Here is a 19,806-nt window from a genome sequence, read left to right on the forward strand (position 1 = left end):
AAGTGATCCACCCGCCTCGGCCTCCTAAAGTGCTGGGATTACAGGCGTAAGCCACCACACCCAGCCTCGTATTTTTCAAAGCTATATATTTTCCAAGTCCAAACACAGGAAATTACGACTGAGCAATGATGATATATACAACACTGACAAAAAAATGAGGCACAATGCCTGAGCCTTTGGGGAACTTAAAATTCTAGTGTGAAAGATCAAATTTATTTATTTACTTATTTTTAAGACAGGGTCTCACTCTATTACCCAGGCTGGAGTGCAGTGGCATGATCTCAGCTCACTGCAGCCTCTGCCTCCAGGGCTCAAGTGATCCTCCAGGCTGGCTCAAGCGATCCTCCTGAGCTCAAGTGATTCTCCTGCCTCAGCCTCCTGAGTAGCTGGGACTACAGACATGCACCACTATGCCTAGCTAATTTTTTTATTTTTCTGTAGAGACTGGTTTTTGCCATTTGCCCAGGCTGGTCTTGAACTTCTGGGCTCAAGCAATCCACCCGCCTCAGCCTCCCACAGTGCTGGGATTACAGGCATGAGCCACCGCACCTGGCCTGAGAGGTCAATTTTAAATGTTAAAAAGACAAAGAATCACAGAAGTACCAAAATTACAATGATATATGTGCATCTAAAATTCAGTGGCAGCAAATAATCTTTAAGACTGCCATAGGGACAATTCCAGAAAACATCATACAAGAGACAATGGCATGAACCCAGCCTAGAATGAAAGGGAGGATATATGAAAAAAGAGTGGGAGGAAGAGATTTTGAGTCTAAAGACCTATTAGAGGCCAGGGTCCATCAGTAACTCAAAGAAAACACAGTATGATTAAATATTGCTTTAGAAAGGTATATCTGGTAGTAGTATTAAACGATTAGAGGTGGGAAGGCTAAAAAGCAAGGGAATCAGGAGGCTACTATAAAAGTCTTGGCATAAAGTCCCAACAGAGAATGGTGTCAGGCAAGGATGAGGAAAGTGTGTATTCAGGATGTGATGGGAGAAGACGATCAAGGTCATCAGGCAATTCAGAGTGACTAGAAACATAATGGTACCATTGAGAGAGCTGAGTGAGTCTGGAAGATTTTCAAAAAATCAATCATGTATTCTTTTTATATAGATTCACATCAGAGTGACAGCTGACATTCAATGAGATATACACCATAAGGGCGCGCGTGCACACACACACCCCCCTTCACTGGCTCCCACTGGAACCTACTGACAACCTATTAACATGACCTTCAAGGCCTTCATTATAACCCAACCCTACCATCTCTTCAAATGTCTTTCTTTTCCTCTTTCCTCTCTCCTTTTTCAGACAGGGTCTCACTCTGTTGCTCAGGCTGGAGCACAGTGGCACCACCAACAGCTCACTGCAGCCTTGACCTCCCAGGCTCAAGTGATCCTCCCACCTCAGCCTCCTGAGTAGCTGGAGCCTCCTGAGTCGTCAGGACTACAGGTACTTGCCACCACATCCAGCTAACTTTTATTTTTTTTTTTTTTACTTTTTTGTAGAGATAGGGGTCTCACTAAGTTGTCAGAGTTGGCTTCAAACTCCTGGGCTCAGGCGATCCCTCTGCCTTGGCCTCCCAAAGTGTTAAGATTACAGGCGTGAGCCACCGCACCTCACCTAACGTCTGTTTTTCTACTCATCCACTGCAACCAAATTGTGCTAATTGCTCTATGAATAATACATATATCTCGCTCTTGTTTACCAAGCATTTTCATTTACATTAATACATTCATCCTCACAACAATTATATGAAACAGATAGGAATGATATCCCTACCTTATACTAGACACTCTGGACTTTGGGAAGACCAAATAACTTGCCAAAATGACCTTTTCAAAATATAAATCTGACCTCAAATAAATGACTTATTGAATGAGCACAAAACACTTCTAATGAACTAAGGCATTTAGAAAGGAACTAAAGGTCAAATGTTCCTGAGAGCATAGGAAAAACAGAAGGAAGCCAACTACCCCCGGCCCAGCCAGGCTACACCTGTAACATAAACACCCGATTAGGCACTTCCCTTCTAGATTGATTGTTTACAGAGAAAGGAACCCCAGAATGTCAGTGGATGAATGAGGCTTTTGTGACAAAGAATTCTTTGTAAGTAAAAGAAGTACTGTCACACACAGTCCTCCATAACGAAAAACACAGTCCATAAAATAAGTTCAGTCTGCCCTGACAGTAGTACAGGCCTTTTTGCTTCCCTTTAAAAAAAAAAAAAAAATTAGCTTAACATTTCTCAAGAGAAAAATGTTAAATAAGTTAAAAATAAGCCAATTCAACAGCTTTTATAAAAAAGGTAAAAAAAAGTTCTTAATTATCCACGGATTCTAGTCTGTGCTCGGAACTAAAAAAGAATCATGTAACTTAACAAAAGTGCAAAACAGATTTAAGTTATAGAATAGTTGTCTGGCTAAATGTGAAAACAGGATAACGATCTAAGTAGATTACAAATGCATGATAATAACAATCTAAATCTAAAACATGCACTTTCTCCATTCCCATCCCCAAATCCAATACAAGGAAAATATCTATTTTAATGTTCTGTGACTCACAGAATTCCTTCCTTTGGGTTTATCTGTAGAACACTACATCTCTACAAGTAAGTACTAACAAATATAAAATAACTGCTCCAAATAAATGTGTCTCAAATACCACCTTTTCAATTGCCCGTCCTTCCCGAACATCAATCTATTCACAGGGATGGTAACAGAGAATATGCAAAATACTCCACTATAAGGATTTTTATTAGGTTAAAAAAAAACAAACATATTCTTGAAAACACTGCAGGTTGTGTTAGTGGAAAATATGCACTGAGCACTAATCTCAAGAAAGAATGCATGTTCAAGACAGTATGTGAATTATTTTGCATCTTATTAATACAATCACTACAACCTCAAAAGTTATTATCCCCATTTTACAGGTAAGACTGTAAATTATCCCCATTTTACAGGTAAGACTCAGGGATTTAAGTGGCCTGGCTGACAACTATCACAGCTAGTGGCAGAGTTGAAACATAAGCCTCCAAGCCTAGGGATCTACTAAACATGGCTACCATTCTTCAAGGTCTTCCAATAGCCTCTATGACACTCTTCCTGACCCCTTCTCCACACACAAAAAAATTGTTAAGGCAACATGTATGTATAGTACATATAAAATTATCCCCCAATACCCATGAGGAATTGGTACTAGAACCTCCCAATATCAAAATCCAAGAGTGCTCCAGTCTGGATATAAAACGGCCTAGTATTTGTGTATAACCTATGTACAGCCTCCTGTATACTCTAAATAGCTCCAGATTACTTATATCTAATACAACACAGATGCCATGTAAATAGCTGTTATACTGTATTGTTTTGGATCACAAGAAAAAAGTCTGTACGTGTTCAGTACACATGCAATTTTTTTCCCTAATGTTTTTGATCCATAGTTGGTTGAATCCCCAGATGTAGAAACCATGGCTATGTATAAATAAATCACACAGACATATTTTAGTCAACTTGAGAGAAAGAATGTACTTCCTCTCCACATCCAGCACCCGCTCCCGCCTCCCACCATGGTACACATGAGACTTTTCCTGAGTTCTCCTTACCTGGAAAATGACTGCATAGAAAAATGTAACTGGGGAAGGAACTCAGGATTTTAATAATTATTTCCTACTAAAATAATCACTATTTAATATGTTCTAAAAAGCCTCTTCCAAATGGCTTTTATAACTGAACTGCTTTTATTCTTTGCTGTAGCCAAACCAACCTAAAATTTCCCATGAAAAGACATAGCTGTTTCTGGCCCCCACTCTCAGTATGTGAGATGCTGTGCCCACTTCTCTACCACCATCATCCACACAAGGCTGAGCTTTCACCTGCAACTGCTAATATTTATTGGAGACCATGAACCAGACACTATTCTACAAGTAAGGACTCCTTCACTGAATCCTAACACTCCCAGAGCGGCGGGAGGGAGGCCTCAAGCAGCATCCACTGCCCCAACAACACTATTCACTTTAAAATATCAAATAACCCAGCAGCAGGGGCCAGGTAAATAAAGGTATTTATTAATATTACCAATGAGCATTAGAACTGGTCATTTTTAAAAAGCATCTTTTTTTGTTTTTGAGACGGAGTCTCACTCTGTCACCCAGGCTGGAGTGCAGTGGCGCGATCTAGGCTGACTACAATCTCCACTTTCCAGGTTCAAGCCTCCTGTCTCAGCCTCCCGTGTAGCTGGCACTACAGGCACCTGCCACCACGCACAGCTAATTTTTATATTTTTAGTAGAGCTAGGGTTTCACCTTGTTGGTCAGGCTGGTCTCGAACTCCTGACCTCATGTGATACACCCGCCTCGGCCTCCAAAAGTGACGGAATTACAGGCGTGAGCCACTGCGCCTGGCCAAAAAATCATCTTTTTTAGTGCCTACTATAATAACTGAAATTCTAACAATCAACCTTTTACCTCTCATTTTAAGTCAGTTACTCTCTCACTAGGATTCTGGCTGCCACATCCACATTCAAGTTATCTTGAAGTAGTATCGTTTATGTTAAAACTCTTTCTAAGAGTTTTCTTCCAGTATGTTTCCTATATTGCAAAGTTAATCAAAGTACTTGGTCTATCAAGTACAATTTAGCTAACTAAACTATGCTATGAAAAAGTAACAAGGTGTTTTGTTTTGTTTTTTGTTTTTTTTTCCCCCGAGACAAAGTCTCACTCTGCCATCTCGGCTCACTGCAACCTCTGCCTCCCGGGTTCAAGTGATTCTCCTGCCTCAGCCTCTAGAGTAGCTGGGACTACAGGCATGTGCCACCATGCCTGGCTAATTTTTTTGTATTTTTCTTAGTAGAGACGGGGTTTCACCATATTGGCCAGGCTGTTCTCGAACTCCTGACCTCGTGATGCGCCCGCCTCGGCCTCCCAAAGTGCTGGGATTACAGGCGTGAGCCACCGCAACTGGCTGCAAGGCTTTCTTTTTAATTCACTACTTTTAGTAAGTGAAGGGCTCATGGCTACTTAACTTTTGTGAATTCAAATGATGAACTCAAATATGTTTTGTGAGTTCAAATAACACAAAGACACAGGAGAATTTTGTGCCTTAGTATCGAAAGTTTACGTTTTTATCTTTCATTCAAACATTAGTACTGTTAGCCAAGCAATTAAGCTTTGAAGATCTTGATGACACAATCTCCAGAGAATCGCCATACCATATTAATCATAACCACTACTATGATCGTCTATGTTTTATGCTTCTTATACCTTTGTGTCGCTAGTTGGGGACTAAACCTCCAAAATGAGAATACCCATTTTCCCGAACAGTTAACAAACGTCTTTAAGTATGCAAACATTGCTTGCCTCTCTTGCTTCCTGTCTTTTCAATGAAACAGCAACAAAACTAGTACCTTTTAAAACACGTAGGCATTTTTTTGTTGCTAACACACAATTTATAGTTTGGCTTCCTAATAATAGGAAGACACCCATTTTAAAAACCAAGCGTTTTCAGCTATGCTATATAAGCAGTCTGCAACTTCGTAACACAGGATCGTAGCAATCACACAGAGTTCCTAGGACACTGTTAATGAATGACTTCACTACTGCTCCCTGGCCTATTTGTTGAATTTTGTACAAGTTACTGGCAGTCCACCGCAGTTGTGTGAAGAACGTGAGATTTATGTACAAGCCTCCTAAAAAAACTGCTGACATTTAAGTTGTAATCCAATGTAATATTTACTATAAAGTCATCCAAATAATAGAAAAACTCTGGAAATGTTACTCTTAAAAGTAAAAACATCCTTGTTGAGTTTTCCTGCATTTCCGATGTAACCTAAAAAGTATATATTCTACCGGCAACCGGTGGACCTGTTATACCTCAACTATTAACATTGTAACCATGGCATGTCACTAACAGTTGCTGGGCCCAGTCAACTTCAAAGCATGTAACATAAAATTGGCATTAAAGACATGTTTTATCTGTAAATGTCATTAGTTTTTAAATTTTTTAATAGACAAGCTGATTCAGTACTGGATACAACTAAGTCCTGTGAGAGCCAGGTGCACTATTCTGGGTCGGTATACTCTTACTTTAATAGAAAAGAGAATTAAAAGGATGCTAACTTTACGTTAACCAATAGTAAGGCTGAAAATACTTGGTTTGGCACACCAAAGAGCTTCACTTAGACAGTAGTTAAGAAAAAGAATGACTCCCAATTAAAATTGCATACTTGTGTCTAAAAGGTTACTTCCGGGGGCGGAATGCTGCCACACGAATTTCCCTTTACCAGGGTTATCTCCACGGCCCAGCACGGCCGAGCGCAGCATCCACGTGGTTCTCGAGTCCGGCTGAAGTCTCCGGCGCTAGCCCAAGGCCTGGCCCTCCGCGGGAAGAGGCCAAAAGGGCGCCGGGGGCGGGGCCGGCGCGCCGGTCACGTGGGCGGCGCGCGCAGCCGCCATCTTGCAGGGCGGGGGCGGAGAGGAGCCCCGCGGCACGGGCCCTACATCGCCGTGCGCTAGCCCCTGGCGTTGCGTGACCTCCGGGCCCCTAGGGCGGGTCGCGGCGCCTCCACGCGAGGGACGCGCGAGCTTTGGGCTCCTCCCTGCCGATGGAGAGGTGCGCCCGCCCTCCCCGGGTGCGCGGTGGCGGCGGCGGGAGGCCGAGAACAGCTGGGCAGGACTGCAGCGAATGAGGGCTTAACTCAGCCCACCCACCTCAGCGGCCTCTGGAGTGACAGCCTGGGAGCAACATCAGATAAAATGTTCTCAAGGCCAGAACAAGCCACAGCTGGGACTCGGAGGTCACCAAGCAGCAGAAAATGAGGGATCGTAACAACTTAATGAGATGTGAATGATGTGTTACGGTAACCCTAAACAACTGCTGGAGAAGTTCACCACACCACTACGCGTCTAGAAATAGCCCAGTGTCACTCACCTGTAGTACGCGGCCCCTATGATTTATTCCCCCACTTCACTTGACACGTCCTGAGAAGCAGTGATGTGCTGACGTTAATGGCAGGATGTCCAGCCTCACTTTGTCCATCCCTCCCAGCACTCACTGGTTGCAGAAAAAGTCACGCATTTGCGGTCAACATAAAAATCTCATTACTCTGGTCTGCACGCATCCCTCCCCTTCCTCTACTTGCCCTCCAACACGCTTTTTAAAAGCAAAATTTAAAGAAAAGGGAAAGATAAAAAGACTTTCAGCAGTTAAAATCAGAAATCAGGTACCCTTGTTGGAATAGTGTGAATGGAATAAGAGGTTCCACTGTGGGACATTTTCTTTAGGCCTGCATTTAAGGCTAACTTTATTGTATGTTATTACAATAACATTTTAAATAAGCATTGTTCCTGAATTCATGTTTTTGTCTATAAATTTAATGGCTGTGCGGCATATAGGACTTTTGGGAAATTAACGAGTAGGCTGAAGGGTGGAAGAGGCTTTTACCATCAGCACACGCACTGCATGCTAGTGGTAAACAGGCACTGGAAGATGACAAAATTTCAAACTCACCGAGATAATGCTGGGCACTAGCGTTACATCTGCGTTTGATAAAATACGTCCCAAAACATGAGTTAGTTACCTCACAGAAGCGTCGTTTTAAAAAAAGAGGGGTTCAGGCTAGATTATCTCTAAATTCCTTCCAGCCCCAAATCCATTGATTCCACGGGTACTGAGTCCACAAAGCCACTAGTGAAATACCATGCCCAATTTTAGTTCTGGAGCACTGAATGACAACAAATATATATACTGAATTAACGTTCAAGCAAGAAGAGGAGAAAACCCTTTTCCATTATCTTCTAGAGATCACCTAAGCTGAAAAACATGGCATCCAAATCAACACCTTTCAAAACCCTGTGACCCCACAAATAATCTCACTTTACAGTTGTCACTCTTACTGAAACCTACTCCTCCCCACCTTCCCATGGAAAAGTCTTCCTCAAAGACTTCACTGGACCCTAATTATCATTAAGTTGCTTTCATGGCTGTAAAAAAAATTTCATCTTTAATGTTTGCGACAAGTGGCTCATCTGGATTCTCTCTACTACATCTTGCTGTTTAAGTAATTCTTTGGGGCAACATTAACGCCTATCGTAAACGCTCAACAAATATCCTGGAACCCCAATCTGTAGGCAGGAATCAAGCCCGTGAGAAAGCGCGTATGCCGGAGGGAAAGAGCATCCCAGGCCGCGCTAGGAGAGGTTTCTCTACCCGGACAACCTGCGTTACTACTAATCTCAGATCCATTCGCAGGTCTCTACGTCAGATGTCTGCTGGGAACACAAGCCCTCAGACCAGGAGCCACAAGGACCCGTACGACCCCTTTTAACTCAAGCACACACTGGGCAGAAAAAGTCCCTCTGTGCCAAAGACAAGGGCAGCTCGCCGGGAGCGCACCTTCGGGACACCCCGCCGAGGGCCCGGCAGAGCCCCGAGACGGGAGGCGGAGCCCCGGCCAGGCAGGCGGGGAAGGACGGCGCTGCCCGGGCTCACTGCGGCTGGCTCTCGCACAGGTTCCTCCAGCGCCCCGCGGCTCCCGCACCGAGCGCTGAGATGCTCAGAGCCAAAAACGTCCCGACACTCTTCCTCCGAGAGGGGCCCCGGGCGGGGAGCTCCACGTCTTCCGTGGCAACACCGTGGCACGGAAGGGACTTCTAGAGCATTCTGTGATGGCGGGTGGCTGTGTCTGCCGGGGTGTGGGGTGGGGTGGGGGAGTGGAACGGAGCGGCCCAACGAGACGAAGCTCAGCCCTCTGGCGCTGGGAGCTGCCGGGTGGGGATTCCGAGCCACCTGCGCCGGGCTGGGGCTCGGGCAAAGGGCGTCCAAGAGCGAGGCCGGCGAGGCCGCCGGGGCAGCGATCGCACCGCGAATCCAGGGAGGCTCCGTGCGCCTTACCTGGGCTCTGGGGCCGGCAAACTTGCACGGCTCTACCTCCACCTCCGCGTCCTCGGGGCCCCCGCGGAGCGCGGCGCGGAGCCTCTCCAAGTGTTCCCTCAGGGTGACCCGCTGGTGGAAGGAGAAAGCCGGGTGCAGTGAGGCCATGGTGAAGAGCAGCAGCAGTTCCTCCTGGGCCCTGGAGCCGAGCCCGCCGCCGACCCGGGGCTCCACAATGCCGCCTTCCGGGCCCGAGCCGTCCTTCTCGGCGTCCTGCTCGCCGTCCCCGTCCTCGCCGTGCTCGTCCTCCGCGCCACCCCGCGAGCCCTCGCCCCGGGCCGCGCGCAGGCTTTTGAGCACCGAGTCCACCTGGGGTAGCAGGCGGTGCAGACGGCCAGCGGCCTCCCGGTTCTCCGAGCCCAGCAACGCCAGGTAGACGATGAGGCGCGAGCGCACCGCGGGCTCTCGGAAGTCGGCCAGCGGCCCCGGGTCCGAGAGGCCGTTGGCCTTGGCCTCCGAGTCGCGCAGGTAGTGGTAGTCCTTGCGCGCCAGATCCTCCAGGCACGAGCCGAGGAAGCGCAGCTCCAGCGGGTTACACAGGTCCAGCAGCCCGCACATGAACTCCAGGCGCTGCGCCGAGCCCAGCACCAGCCCGAACCACTCGTATACTCGCTCCTGCTCGCGCAGCGCCGCCGAGGGCCCCCCGCCGCCGCCCGGCATACCCGCCCCCGCCGCCGCTCCACCAGCAACAGGCGGCCCGAGTCCCCGGGGCGGCGGCGGCGGCGGCGGCAGAGGGCCCCGCGGCGGGCCCGCGGGAGGCGGCGGCGGGGGGCGGCAGTCGCGGCGGCGGCGCGAAGGCGCCTTCGCGCCCGGCCGCGCGTCCGCCTCGGGCTCCTCCGCCTCGGGCGGCGGCTCCGCGGGGTGCGTTGGCTTCAGCGGCAGCTTCATCCTCAGCATCCTCGGCTAGGGCGGCGCAGACATGCGAGCGGGGGCGGGCGGGAGGGGCCGCGAGGTGGAGCACGGGCCGAGGCGGCGGCGCGGTCGTCAGGAGCTGGGCCCCTCCATGCCGCCGGGGGAGGGCCGGGACCGGGGGCGGGTCTCGGCAGGCGAGGGGGGCGGTGGCCGGTCGGCGGGGTCGCTGGCGTCGTCTTCCCGGGCCGGGGGCGGGGCGTGCCCGCGACGGCTCCTCCCCCTGGGCTCCTCGCCGGTTCTGGGAGCCCGGGTGCGGGTGGGAGCAAGCGAGCGAGGGTGTCCTCCTTCCGCCTCCCTCTCTCCGCCGTCCGCGCTGAGCCGGGGCGGCGGTGCCTGAGCGGTTCCCTCGCGAGCCGGTGAGGACGGAGCGGCTGGGTGAGGAGGTGGAGCAGCCGGACCGGGTGGAGAGGCTTGCGGGCTCCGCGCACCGCACCTCCGCCAATCAGCACCGCGAATCGACGGTGACGTTACTCTCCCCGCCCTCTGGGACTGCCTTTCTCCGGGAAGCCACGCCCAGCTGCCGGCCGGCCGCCTCCTTCTCGGCGGGTTCCGCGCGGTCCTAAAGGCTGGTGCTCCGGGGGGAGGAGGACGCGGGCTGGGGCCGTGGGGCGGCGCGAGGGGAGCCCGGACGCGGTGAAGAGCGTGCGAGGCCCACGTGAGCGAAGGGACGGGGCCGCTCTCACCTTTCCCGAGGGCCCTGGCCCGGCTTTGGACTCCTGATTCCCCTCTGCTTGCCAGCTGCCGCCCCGCCTCCGCCAGCGGTGCCCGGGCTGCCTGCGCGGCCGGAGTGAACGCGTCCCGGGAGCAGGGGTTTCTCCGAAGTGAGCGCGCCAGCCCCGGGATAAGCTCGTTCGAGTCCTCACTGCCCAATGCACTTCCTGAAAGCAGGCAGTGGGCTGTCTCCCACCTTGTGAAACTTTGCCAGGTGTCGCGCACAGGGGACTGGGTCCGGGCGCGGGTGGCGGCGCTGGTTTGCGGCCCGGGCGCCGCGATCCCGGGCCGCGCCCACGCCCAGGCTGGAGGCACAGTGCGCAGGTGGGGACGCGCGGCCGGGAGGTGCGCAGCGGGACCCGGCCGGCCGAGGGTGAGCGCTGCTGGGGACGCTTCTAGTCTGTAACGCTCTGTGAAAATTATTTCCTGGATAGAGGTTTAGGAAAAGCCTCTCCCTTCCCCGCCCCTAAACCTCTATCTTTTGGGAATCATTGATTTGCTAAATGACATTTCGGTGTCTAACCCATTTTGAATCCTTGTGCTGCTGTGAATTTCATGTGAATGGAAGAATTTAATAAGCTACCAACTTGACAGGCTTTAAGCTTTTAAAACAAAGTTTTGTTACGTTTTTCAGATTTAGGCTTCCAAGATGTTTACACCTCGCACTGTTACTTTTTTTTTTTTTTATAGCAACATAGTCCAAATTTTTAAAACCCAGCTGGATCTTTTGAGGGTTAATTAAAAGGTGGGTTAAAATTTTTTTTAAGGCTTTAAATTTAGAAGTCCTACTACAGCTATGTAGTAGGAGTATGCAGAAAGATAAGAATCACATTGTAACTCTGCGGTGGTGCTGGAACATCTGTTGGGAGAGCATATGTTGAACTCTCTTCACCTCACAAGTTTATGTCCTAAGAGGCTCATTCACAGCTCAGTAAAAGGGTGAACTGAAGCCTGAATCAGTTTCAGGGATGAAAGGGTGAGAGGGAGAACTGTTTTCAACACATTTGAGGTTGGCAAAATATATAAAAGTCACTCTTTCTTGTAATTTGCTAGTTCTTTATAGTCTTTTGATGTAATTTACAACCAAGAAAACTTTATTATGAGGACTTATATTAACAGTCATTGCCCTTTTTTGCTGTCACCCTCAACTACCCTGGGATCTTCTACTATATCTCATCTCCTGTTCCCACTTTTCTAACGCTTAGGATGAAATACTTAGGCAACTAGTAATAATATTAATCTTGCTAGATATTTACAGGTTCATAATGAGCTACCTGTCTAGATCTGGATATCTAGTGAGCAAATAAATGCTTTACCTCCGAGTTGATTTTTGTTTTATTGATCGATTGACACAGTCTTGCTCTGTCACCCAGGCTGGAGCACAGGTTCAAGCAGATCCTCCTGCCTCGGCCTCTCAAGTAGCTGGGACCACAGGCACGTGACACCACGCCTGGCTAATTGTTTGTATTTTTTTTGTAGAGACAGAGTCTCACCATGTTGCCCAGGCTGGCAAATTGAGTTTTATATGTGACCCAGTCAAAGGGGCATTTTCCTTGGCAATAAGAAGGCATTTGATACGAACTCTCCACAATAGTTGATGCATACATTTTACACCAGAATTCAAATTTGTAATCAATAATGATTACTTGGGTGTTTATAGCTTTGGCCAACATTAAACAATATAGTGATCAAAGCTCATACACATAAGTGATATATACCATGATTTAATGATTGTGGTTATCCATCAGCTGGACAATTTGTTGTTTATCTCCGTCTCTGCACACTGCAGCTCACAAGGAGGCCTCAATGTTTTTTCCATGTTATCATAAGTGAGAGAACACATTCAGTAAGAGTGAAAAAACGCTAGTGCTTTTGAGGGAGGGGCCCAGATGGAAATCCCACTGTGACATGTGAGTTGTTAAGCTGGGAAAACTACCCTGATGATTCTAGTAAGACTCCCTAGAAAGGGATTCCTCTTACCCAGCCTACCTGTTGAGAATACCTGCTCTAGATTTTCTGATATTTTGTATATTCCCTGCATAATCAAATCATGTGGGCCAGATAACGTTATTGTGATAGTGATGAGTGTGTGATTTGTATCCAAATATTTTATAAAGAAATATATCTTGTAAAAAAAACCAGGACACAAAGTATTGTTGTCTCTTGTCCCCAGATGATATATATATTTTTAACTTCCCATACTACACTGATGTACCTAGATGATGATTAATGCACATTCAGTATATTGTTTTATTTGCCTTTTTAATAAGGAAAGAGTATTATTCATATACCATGCCATACCTTAATTAGTTGGTATTATTGTCTAAGTATTTATATGTAACCAGAAAACTGATTCCAAGTGAAGGTTTGGATGAAGGCACTAGTGACAGAGGAGGCTTTGCAACCCTCCTTTTTGCAGCTGGGTTGCTGCAAGACGTTTCACCAAAACCACAGATGATTGGGTGGTTCAGGGCAGCCTGATACACTAAAATATATCGACTGTAAAAAGGATGCCCAGGTATGTCTACTTCTACTTCAGATATCCTGAAACAGGCAGTCTGATTCATATCAAGAATTTGTTCCCTATGAGACCCCTCTCCCATTACACCTCCCTGTTTCCTTCCATTAGAATATAAATATCTTGAAGTCACTGACCATGTTTTATTCAATGTTGTGTTTTCTCATCTGGCACACAGTAGATGTTCATCCGTATTTGTTGAATAAATGAATGAATGAATGAACAGTGCTCCCGTAACCAAAAGTAAAGGCCAGAAGCTCTTGGGTCACCTGGAACCTTGTTCCTACCTAGCAGGGAAAAGAAAACATGTCTCAGCATTGTCAGTCTAGCCCTGAGATTCACTCCAGCTGAATTGGCTGAGGTTCTGTGGGCATTCTTGGTCAGTCACTGGGGCCAAGGCAGTGAATCAACTTCTTCAGAACCATATGGGTCCCTTCCAAGGAAACCCAGGGCTGTTGGAGAGGGGAAAGAAAAATATGAATGCAGGAGGCACCGACATATGTCCAATATCATTGTACTTTAATCTGTAGTTTGATCATTTAAATTGCCATGGGTATAAGGTACCTCAAAAATAAATTTTTGTTTAGTTAGATCACATACAGCATTTATTTTAAAACAGGTGTTAAATATTAAACTGTCTTTAAAGATTACACTTACAAAGCTGATCTAAAATACCAGTAAGTTATCTGCTGATACACAACTTAAGGAAAAAATTAATTGCATATTAAAATTAAAAATACAAGTTTTTGTAAGGTTTACAAAAATACTCTGACAGATTTGAGATAGAAATTCTTGGTGTTGTCACTGTGACAAGTATTTCCATTGGTAACCTGGGAATCCATGCCCAGCACTGTGGTATAGGGCATATTTTCTGGGAGACTAGCCTTGGATTGAATTCACAGTCTCCCTGGAGTTGTGGTTCCATTTGTCAGAAAGATTCTTAGGGATTTAGACTGACCAGGCTGACATGTTCTCACACTCATACATTTGAAACTTTTGGAAAAACCATAAAACCCACCAGTCTTTGGAGACTGTCCAGAAATAAACTTGATTCTAAACTGGTTTGGTTTGGAAAATCCTCAGGCTACTTGTGTTAAAAATTAAAGAACTAGCTGGGCATGGTGGTGTGTACCTGTAGTTCCAGCTACTCAGGAGGCTGCGGCAGGAGGACTGCTTGAGCCCAGGAGTTCGAGGCTGCAGTGTTCTATAATTGCATCTGTGGAGCGCCACCGCACTTCAGTCTGGACAACATAATGAAACCTCATTTCTTAGAAATGAACTGGCTGATGTTAGGTACTTGCCAGGGTAGACGACCTTAACTAAGCCCCTGGGGTTCTGTGAGACCTCTGCCAATAGATTTTCTGCTCAACTGTTCAAAAAGGCAAGGGCTGTCCCCCTCAAAAAACAACATTGACTTCTAGAGACCCGTGGATAGATGGAAGTTCCTGAAGACTGGCTTGCTAGATAGGAAAATAACCAGTGCTCCAGCATTGTTCTTGGGATTGGAATTTGCTGATTCATATTTCTTAAAATACATGATCACATCAAATTTGCTGAGCTGTTGACTATCAACCCAGCCTAAACCCACCGGCTCTTACCCTTTAGCTTTCATAAAAGAGAAGCCTGATTTTGTTCAGGTATCTAGCCTTCTCCCAAAGACCCTGTGTGGCTTGAAGGATACCTTTGCTGGAGCCATGGATCGGATAAATCTTGATCAGTAAAACAATTAGGAAATCCTGTACTTTTGCAGTTGGTTCGGAATGATTTGTACACGACAAAGGACACATGAGGCAATTTGCAGGGGCTCTCATTGGCCAAATCTGGCAAAATTTGAGTATCAAAAAGATAAGATGGTACCATTGAATAGAAAGAGAATCGAACTCCATAGGGATTATCAAAGAAAAAGAGGTTGGGGAGGGTGCAGAGAAAAAAAACAAGAGCATCTTTGTAGAAGAGTGCCAGCTAAAAAAAATGCAGAGAGAATGAGGAAAGTATCATTTTGCAACCACCAAATGTAATAATTGATGAAGGCATTTTCACCATTGAGTGGGAAGTCAAGAAATGAAACATGTATTCTCAAAGTACCACCTCATTTAAGAAGGAGAAGAGGTACTTTCACACGGATAAATCTGATGAATACAACCCCACCCATGTGGTCACAATAATGGGACAATTTAATATGTTCTTCCCCATGTCCTGGATGCCACTGGAAGTGCACACTGCTTGTAATATTCTTGCTAAAATGTTTATGCTGAATCTAATCATGGGGAAGTAAGACAAATCTGGACTGTGGAACATTTTATTAGACAACTGGTCTGAATCTTCAAAAATATTAATGTCGGCCAGGCATGGTGGCTCACACCTGTAATCCCAGCATTTTGGGAGGCCGAGGTGGGTGGATCACCTGAGGTCAGGAGTTCGAGACTAGCCTGGCCAACATGGTGAAACCCCATCTCTACTAAAAATACACAAAATTAGCCAGGCATGGTGGTGCACACCTGCAATCCCAGTTACTCAGGAGGCCGAAGCAGGAGGATCGCTTAAACGTGGGAGGTGGAGGTTGCAGTGAGCCAAGATTGCACCATTGCACTCCAGCCTGGGCAACAAGAGCAAAACTGTCTCCAAAAAAAAAAAAAAAAAGTCATGGCCAGGCGTAATGACTCACACCTGTAATCCCAGCACTTTGGGAGGCCAAGCGGGGAGGATGTCTTGAGCCCAGGAGTGTGAGACCAGCCTGAGCAGCAAGACCCTGACTCTACAAAAAATGAAACAATTAGTTGGGTGAGGTGGCACATGCACGTGGTCCCAGCTACTCAGGAGGCTGAGCTGGGATGATTGCTTGAGCCTGGGGTTGTGCCACTTGCACTTCAGTGTAGGCAACTGAGCGAGACCCTGTCTCATTTGAAAAAAAAAAAAAAAAAAGTCATGAAAGCAAGCACAAGCAGAAGACTGATTGTTGAGACATGACTACCAAATGGAATTCATAATCTGTGATTGGATCCCAGATTTAAAAAAAAAAAAACCTCTGAAAGACATTTTGGGAATAATTAGGTAAATTAAGTAAAATTTAATATGGATTTCTTATTACACACTGTTATTGTATCAATGTTAACTTTCTTAGATGAGATAATTACTTTGTGGTTATCTAGGAAAATGTATTTGTTTCCCATAAATACATGCTCAAACACTGAAGGATGAAATGTCATGGTATCTTCATCTTACTTTCAAATGGCTCAGAAAAAATTTTTTATAGAGAAATAAAGCAAATGTGGCAAAATGTTGATAATGGGCAAATCTAGGTGAAGGGTGTATGTGTGAACATTGTAATATTTTACATTTCTGTAGGTGTGATTTTTATAAAAATAGAAAAAGTAAAAGTAGAGAAATGATCACAAAACATCCACAGCATGAATAAAAAAATAAATAAAACTATATTAATTATATGAACACTGTTTAACATTTAAAGTTGTTTAACTGGTTTTGTAAATGGGATAAAATATTAATCAAAGTCCCTTGAGAACTATTCCTAAAATAGGATAATAAGATTTATGAAGGGAACTTAAAAGCTTAATGGAGAACTGGTTTTCTGAATGTGTCACCTCCATATATTGATATTTCAAAAAATTAGAGAGTGAAACTGGTTACAATCAACTTGTAATGGCTTGCAGAGTCAGACAGTGTTCCAAGAGTTAGTGCGACAGTGTGTTCTGAAGGAAACCTGAGACAGTCAAGTCCAAGCAAGGTCATCCTCAGAGAGAAATGCTCCTAAAAAAAGGCTGCGAAGCAATCACACTGAAACTGAATGATGTGAAATCACAGTTAAGTGAATTCTCTTATTTAATGAATGCTTGGAATCTAAAGTAGGGGCGATTGACAATATACACATTTGCTAAGGTTGATGCAGCACTTTCCAATGTTAACAGCTACTGTATCTGGTGGACGTGGCCTTTTATCACCAGAAAGACCTACTCTGTCCTGGAGAAGAGTTAGTTCTTTGGGCTTTTCCCTTACCCTCAGGAAAAATCTCTAAGATCATCAAACTTTCTTTCTATGATTGTGATTCAGAGCCAAATAACCTTTTGATTAGCAACTCACTTTCCCAGTGTCTTAATGCTGGGAAACAGAATACTCTAGGGGAATAGAGATATATAACCCACTTGCAGGAAGAAGATGTTCCACTTGGTAAATAAAACCATTGACATTCTGATGTATCAGTCCCTTGCAAATTTAGTCAGAGGGGTCACCCCCCAACCCGAATTTTATCAATTTGGAATAAACAAGATTGCCTATGTATGATGACTTAAACAGCCCATTGTTCTTGTATTTTGACATCATTTTAATTTGTACATTGTTTAAACTTAAATAACTACTTAGATCCCAAACAATACCATTTCAAGGATACTGTTCTTCCTTATTAAAAAAAAAAAAAAAAGCTTGGAGGAATTATAGAAAAAAAATTCTAGGCTGGTTGCGATGACTCACACCTATAATCCCAGCAGTTTGGGAGGCCGAGGCAGGTGGATCACTTGAGGCCAGAAGTCCAAGACCAGCCTGGCCAACATAGCGAAACCCCGTCTCTACTAAAAATACAAAAATTAGCCGGGCATGGTGGCACATGCCTGTAGTCCCAGCCACTTGGGAGGCTAAGGCATGAGAATCACTTTAACCCAGGGAGGCAGAGGTTGCAGTGAGCAGAGATCACGCCATTGCACTCCAGCCTGGGCGACAAAGCAAGACTCTACAATTTTAAATATTACTTATCAACCTTAGAGGGCTGGCTACAAACCTTATGTAAAGAAGTAAATACGTATTAGAGACTCTTACTTAAATCTCATAAACAGGGGATTGCTTTTTAAAAAATGTACTTTTAAAACAAAAATGATGTTTAAATTATGATCAAATAAATGGTGAATTTCTTTAGTTCATTTAAAACTATTCAACTAAAAACCAATTTGTTTATAATGTAGAAATATATGTGTATTCTTTTTCATTTTTTCAACTGGTTATAATGGAGTTATGTGGATACATTCTAAGCAAATTAAACCACATTCTTACCACATTAATCTCAGAGCTTATCCACATATCAGAACACTAGTTTTATAGTCTCTGACTATACTTGAAATATTCACAAATATTTATTTTGCTATTAATCCTCAGGTCAAAGTTTATTTTTCTTGAATGCAATATTTGTATTTCAAATGTTCCATCAACATTTACAACTTTTAAAGTTTTCATCGTAAGTCTCAAATATCTTGCTGGTTTTTTTTTTTTTTTTTTAATCATGAATGGGTATTGGATTTTGTGAAATGCTTTTTCTGGGTCTTTTGAGATGTTGAGATGATGCTTTTTCTGGCTCTGTGCTTTATTATATGGTGTATTGTGTTAACTGATAATTCAGATGTTAAACCAACCTTGCATTCCTGGGATAAGCTCCACATGGTAATAATATAGCATTTTTTTTTTGTATATTGCTAGATTCAGTTTGCTAATATTTTGCTGAGAATTTTTGCATCTAACCTCATGAGGAACATTGGTCTGCAATTTTCTTTTGATGTCTTTGGTTTTAGTATCAGATTATTACTGGTCTCATAGTATGAGTTGAGAAATATCCCTTCCATCTCTGTTTTATAAGTTTATTAAGGATGGTATTAAGTATTATTTAAATGATTTATAGAATCCTCCAGTGAAAACAACTGGACCTGGGATTCTTTTCATGTGGGAAGACTTAAAATTACAAATTCAACTTCTTTACTTGGTATAGGTCTATTCAGAATTTATATTCTTGTTGAATCAGTAATGGCAACTTTTATATTTCTAGGAATTTGTCCATTTCACCTAAGTTGTCTAGTTGGTTAGCATAAAGTTCTTCCTGGTATTCTCTTACAACTCTTTTTGTTTCTATAAGGTCAATGGTGATGTCTCCTCTTTCATTATTTTTGGTACTTTGTGTCTTCTCAGTTTTTTCTTCATCAGCCTAGATAAAGTTTTGCCAATATTTTGATCTTTTCAGAGAATCAACTTTTAATTTAATTGATTTTTCTTATTGATTTTCTGTTTCCTATTTCATTGATTTCCTCTCTGATCTTTATGATTTCATTCTTTCTGATTGCTTTGAGTTTGGTTACTTTTTTCTAGTTTATTAAGGTGGAAGTTTACATTATCGATTTGAGATTATTCTTTTCTATTGAAGGTGTGATTAAAGGTACACATTTTTCCTATATATCCTGCTTTAGCTGCATCCCATATGTTTTGATAGTTTTTTTTCTCTGTTCCATTAAAAATATTTTCCAGTTTTCCTTGTGCTTTTTTCCTTGGCTTATTTAGAACTGTGCTGTTTAATTTCTAAATATTTTTAAATTCCCTAAATTTTCTTATGTTGTTGATTTCTCATTTAATTCCATTGTGGTCAGAAAATAAACTTTGTAATATTTCAGTCCTCTGTTTTTAAAAATTCATTTGGGCTTGCTTTATGGCCTAGCTTATGGCGTGTCCTGTAGAATGTTCCATATGTGCTTAAAAAGAATTCTGCTGTTGTGGGGTGGAGTGTTCTATAGGTATCAGTTAGATCAAGTTGGTTGCTAGTGTTGCTCTAGTCTTCTATATCCCTGCTGTTTTTCTGTCTAGTTGTTTTTATCAAATATTGAGAGTGAAATATTGAAATCTGTAACTATTTACAATTTTTGTTGCTCTTCATTTCTTCTTGTAGATTGGAGTTACCCTTTGGAACATTTCCTTGT

The 19,806-nt window shown here is 44.3% G+C and overlaps 1 protein-coding gene across 1 annotated transcript in view; it reads right to left on the reverse strand.

Annotated features, from left to right (window-relative positions):
* ZCCHC2 (zinc finger CCHC-type containing 2) overlaps positions 1–10,334 on the reverse strand; it is a 56,236-nt gene extending 45,902 nt beyond the window's left edge. Inside the window, exon 1 of the mRNA XM_032152109.2 lies at positions 8,890–10,334. Coding sequence (XP_032008000.1) covers positions 8,890–9,825 — 936 coding nt within the window. The 5' untranslated portion in view covers positions 9,826–10,334. The remainder of the gene's footprint in view (positions 1–8,889) is intronic.
* Positions 10,335–19,806: the final 9,472 nt, after the last annotated feature.

This window comes from Hylobates moloch, unplaced genomic scaffold (genome assembly GCF_009828535.3).
Source record: "Hylobates moloch isolate HMO894 unplaced genomic scaffold, HMol_V3 SCAFFOLD_5, whole genome shotgun sequence".
In the NCBI taxonomy this organism is placed as follows: Eukaryota; Metazoa; Chordata; class Mammalia; order Primates; family Hylobatidae; genus Hylobates; species Hylobates moloch.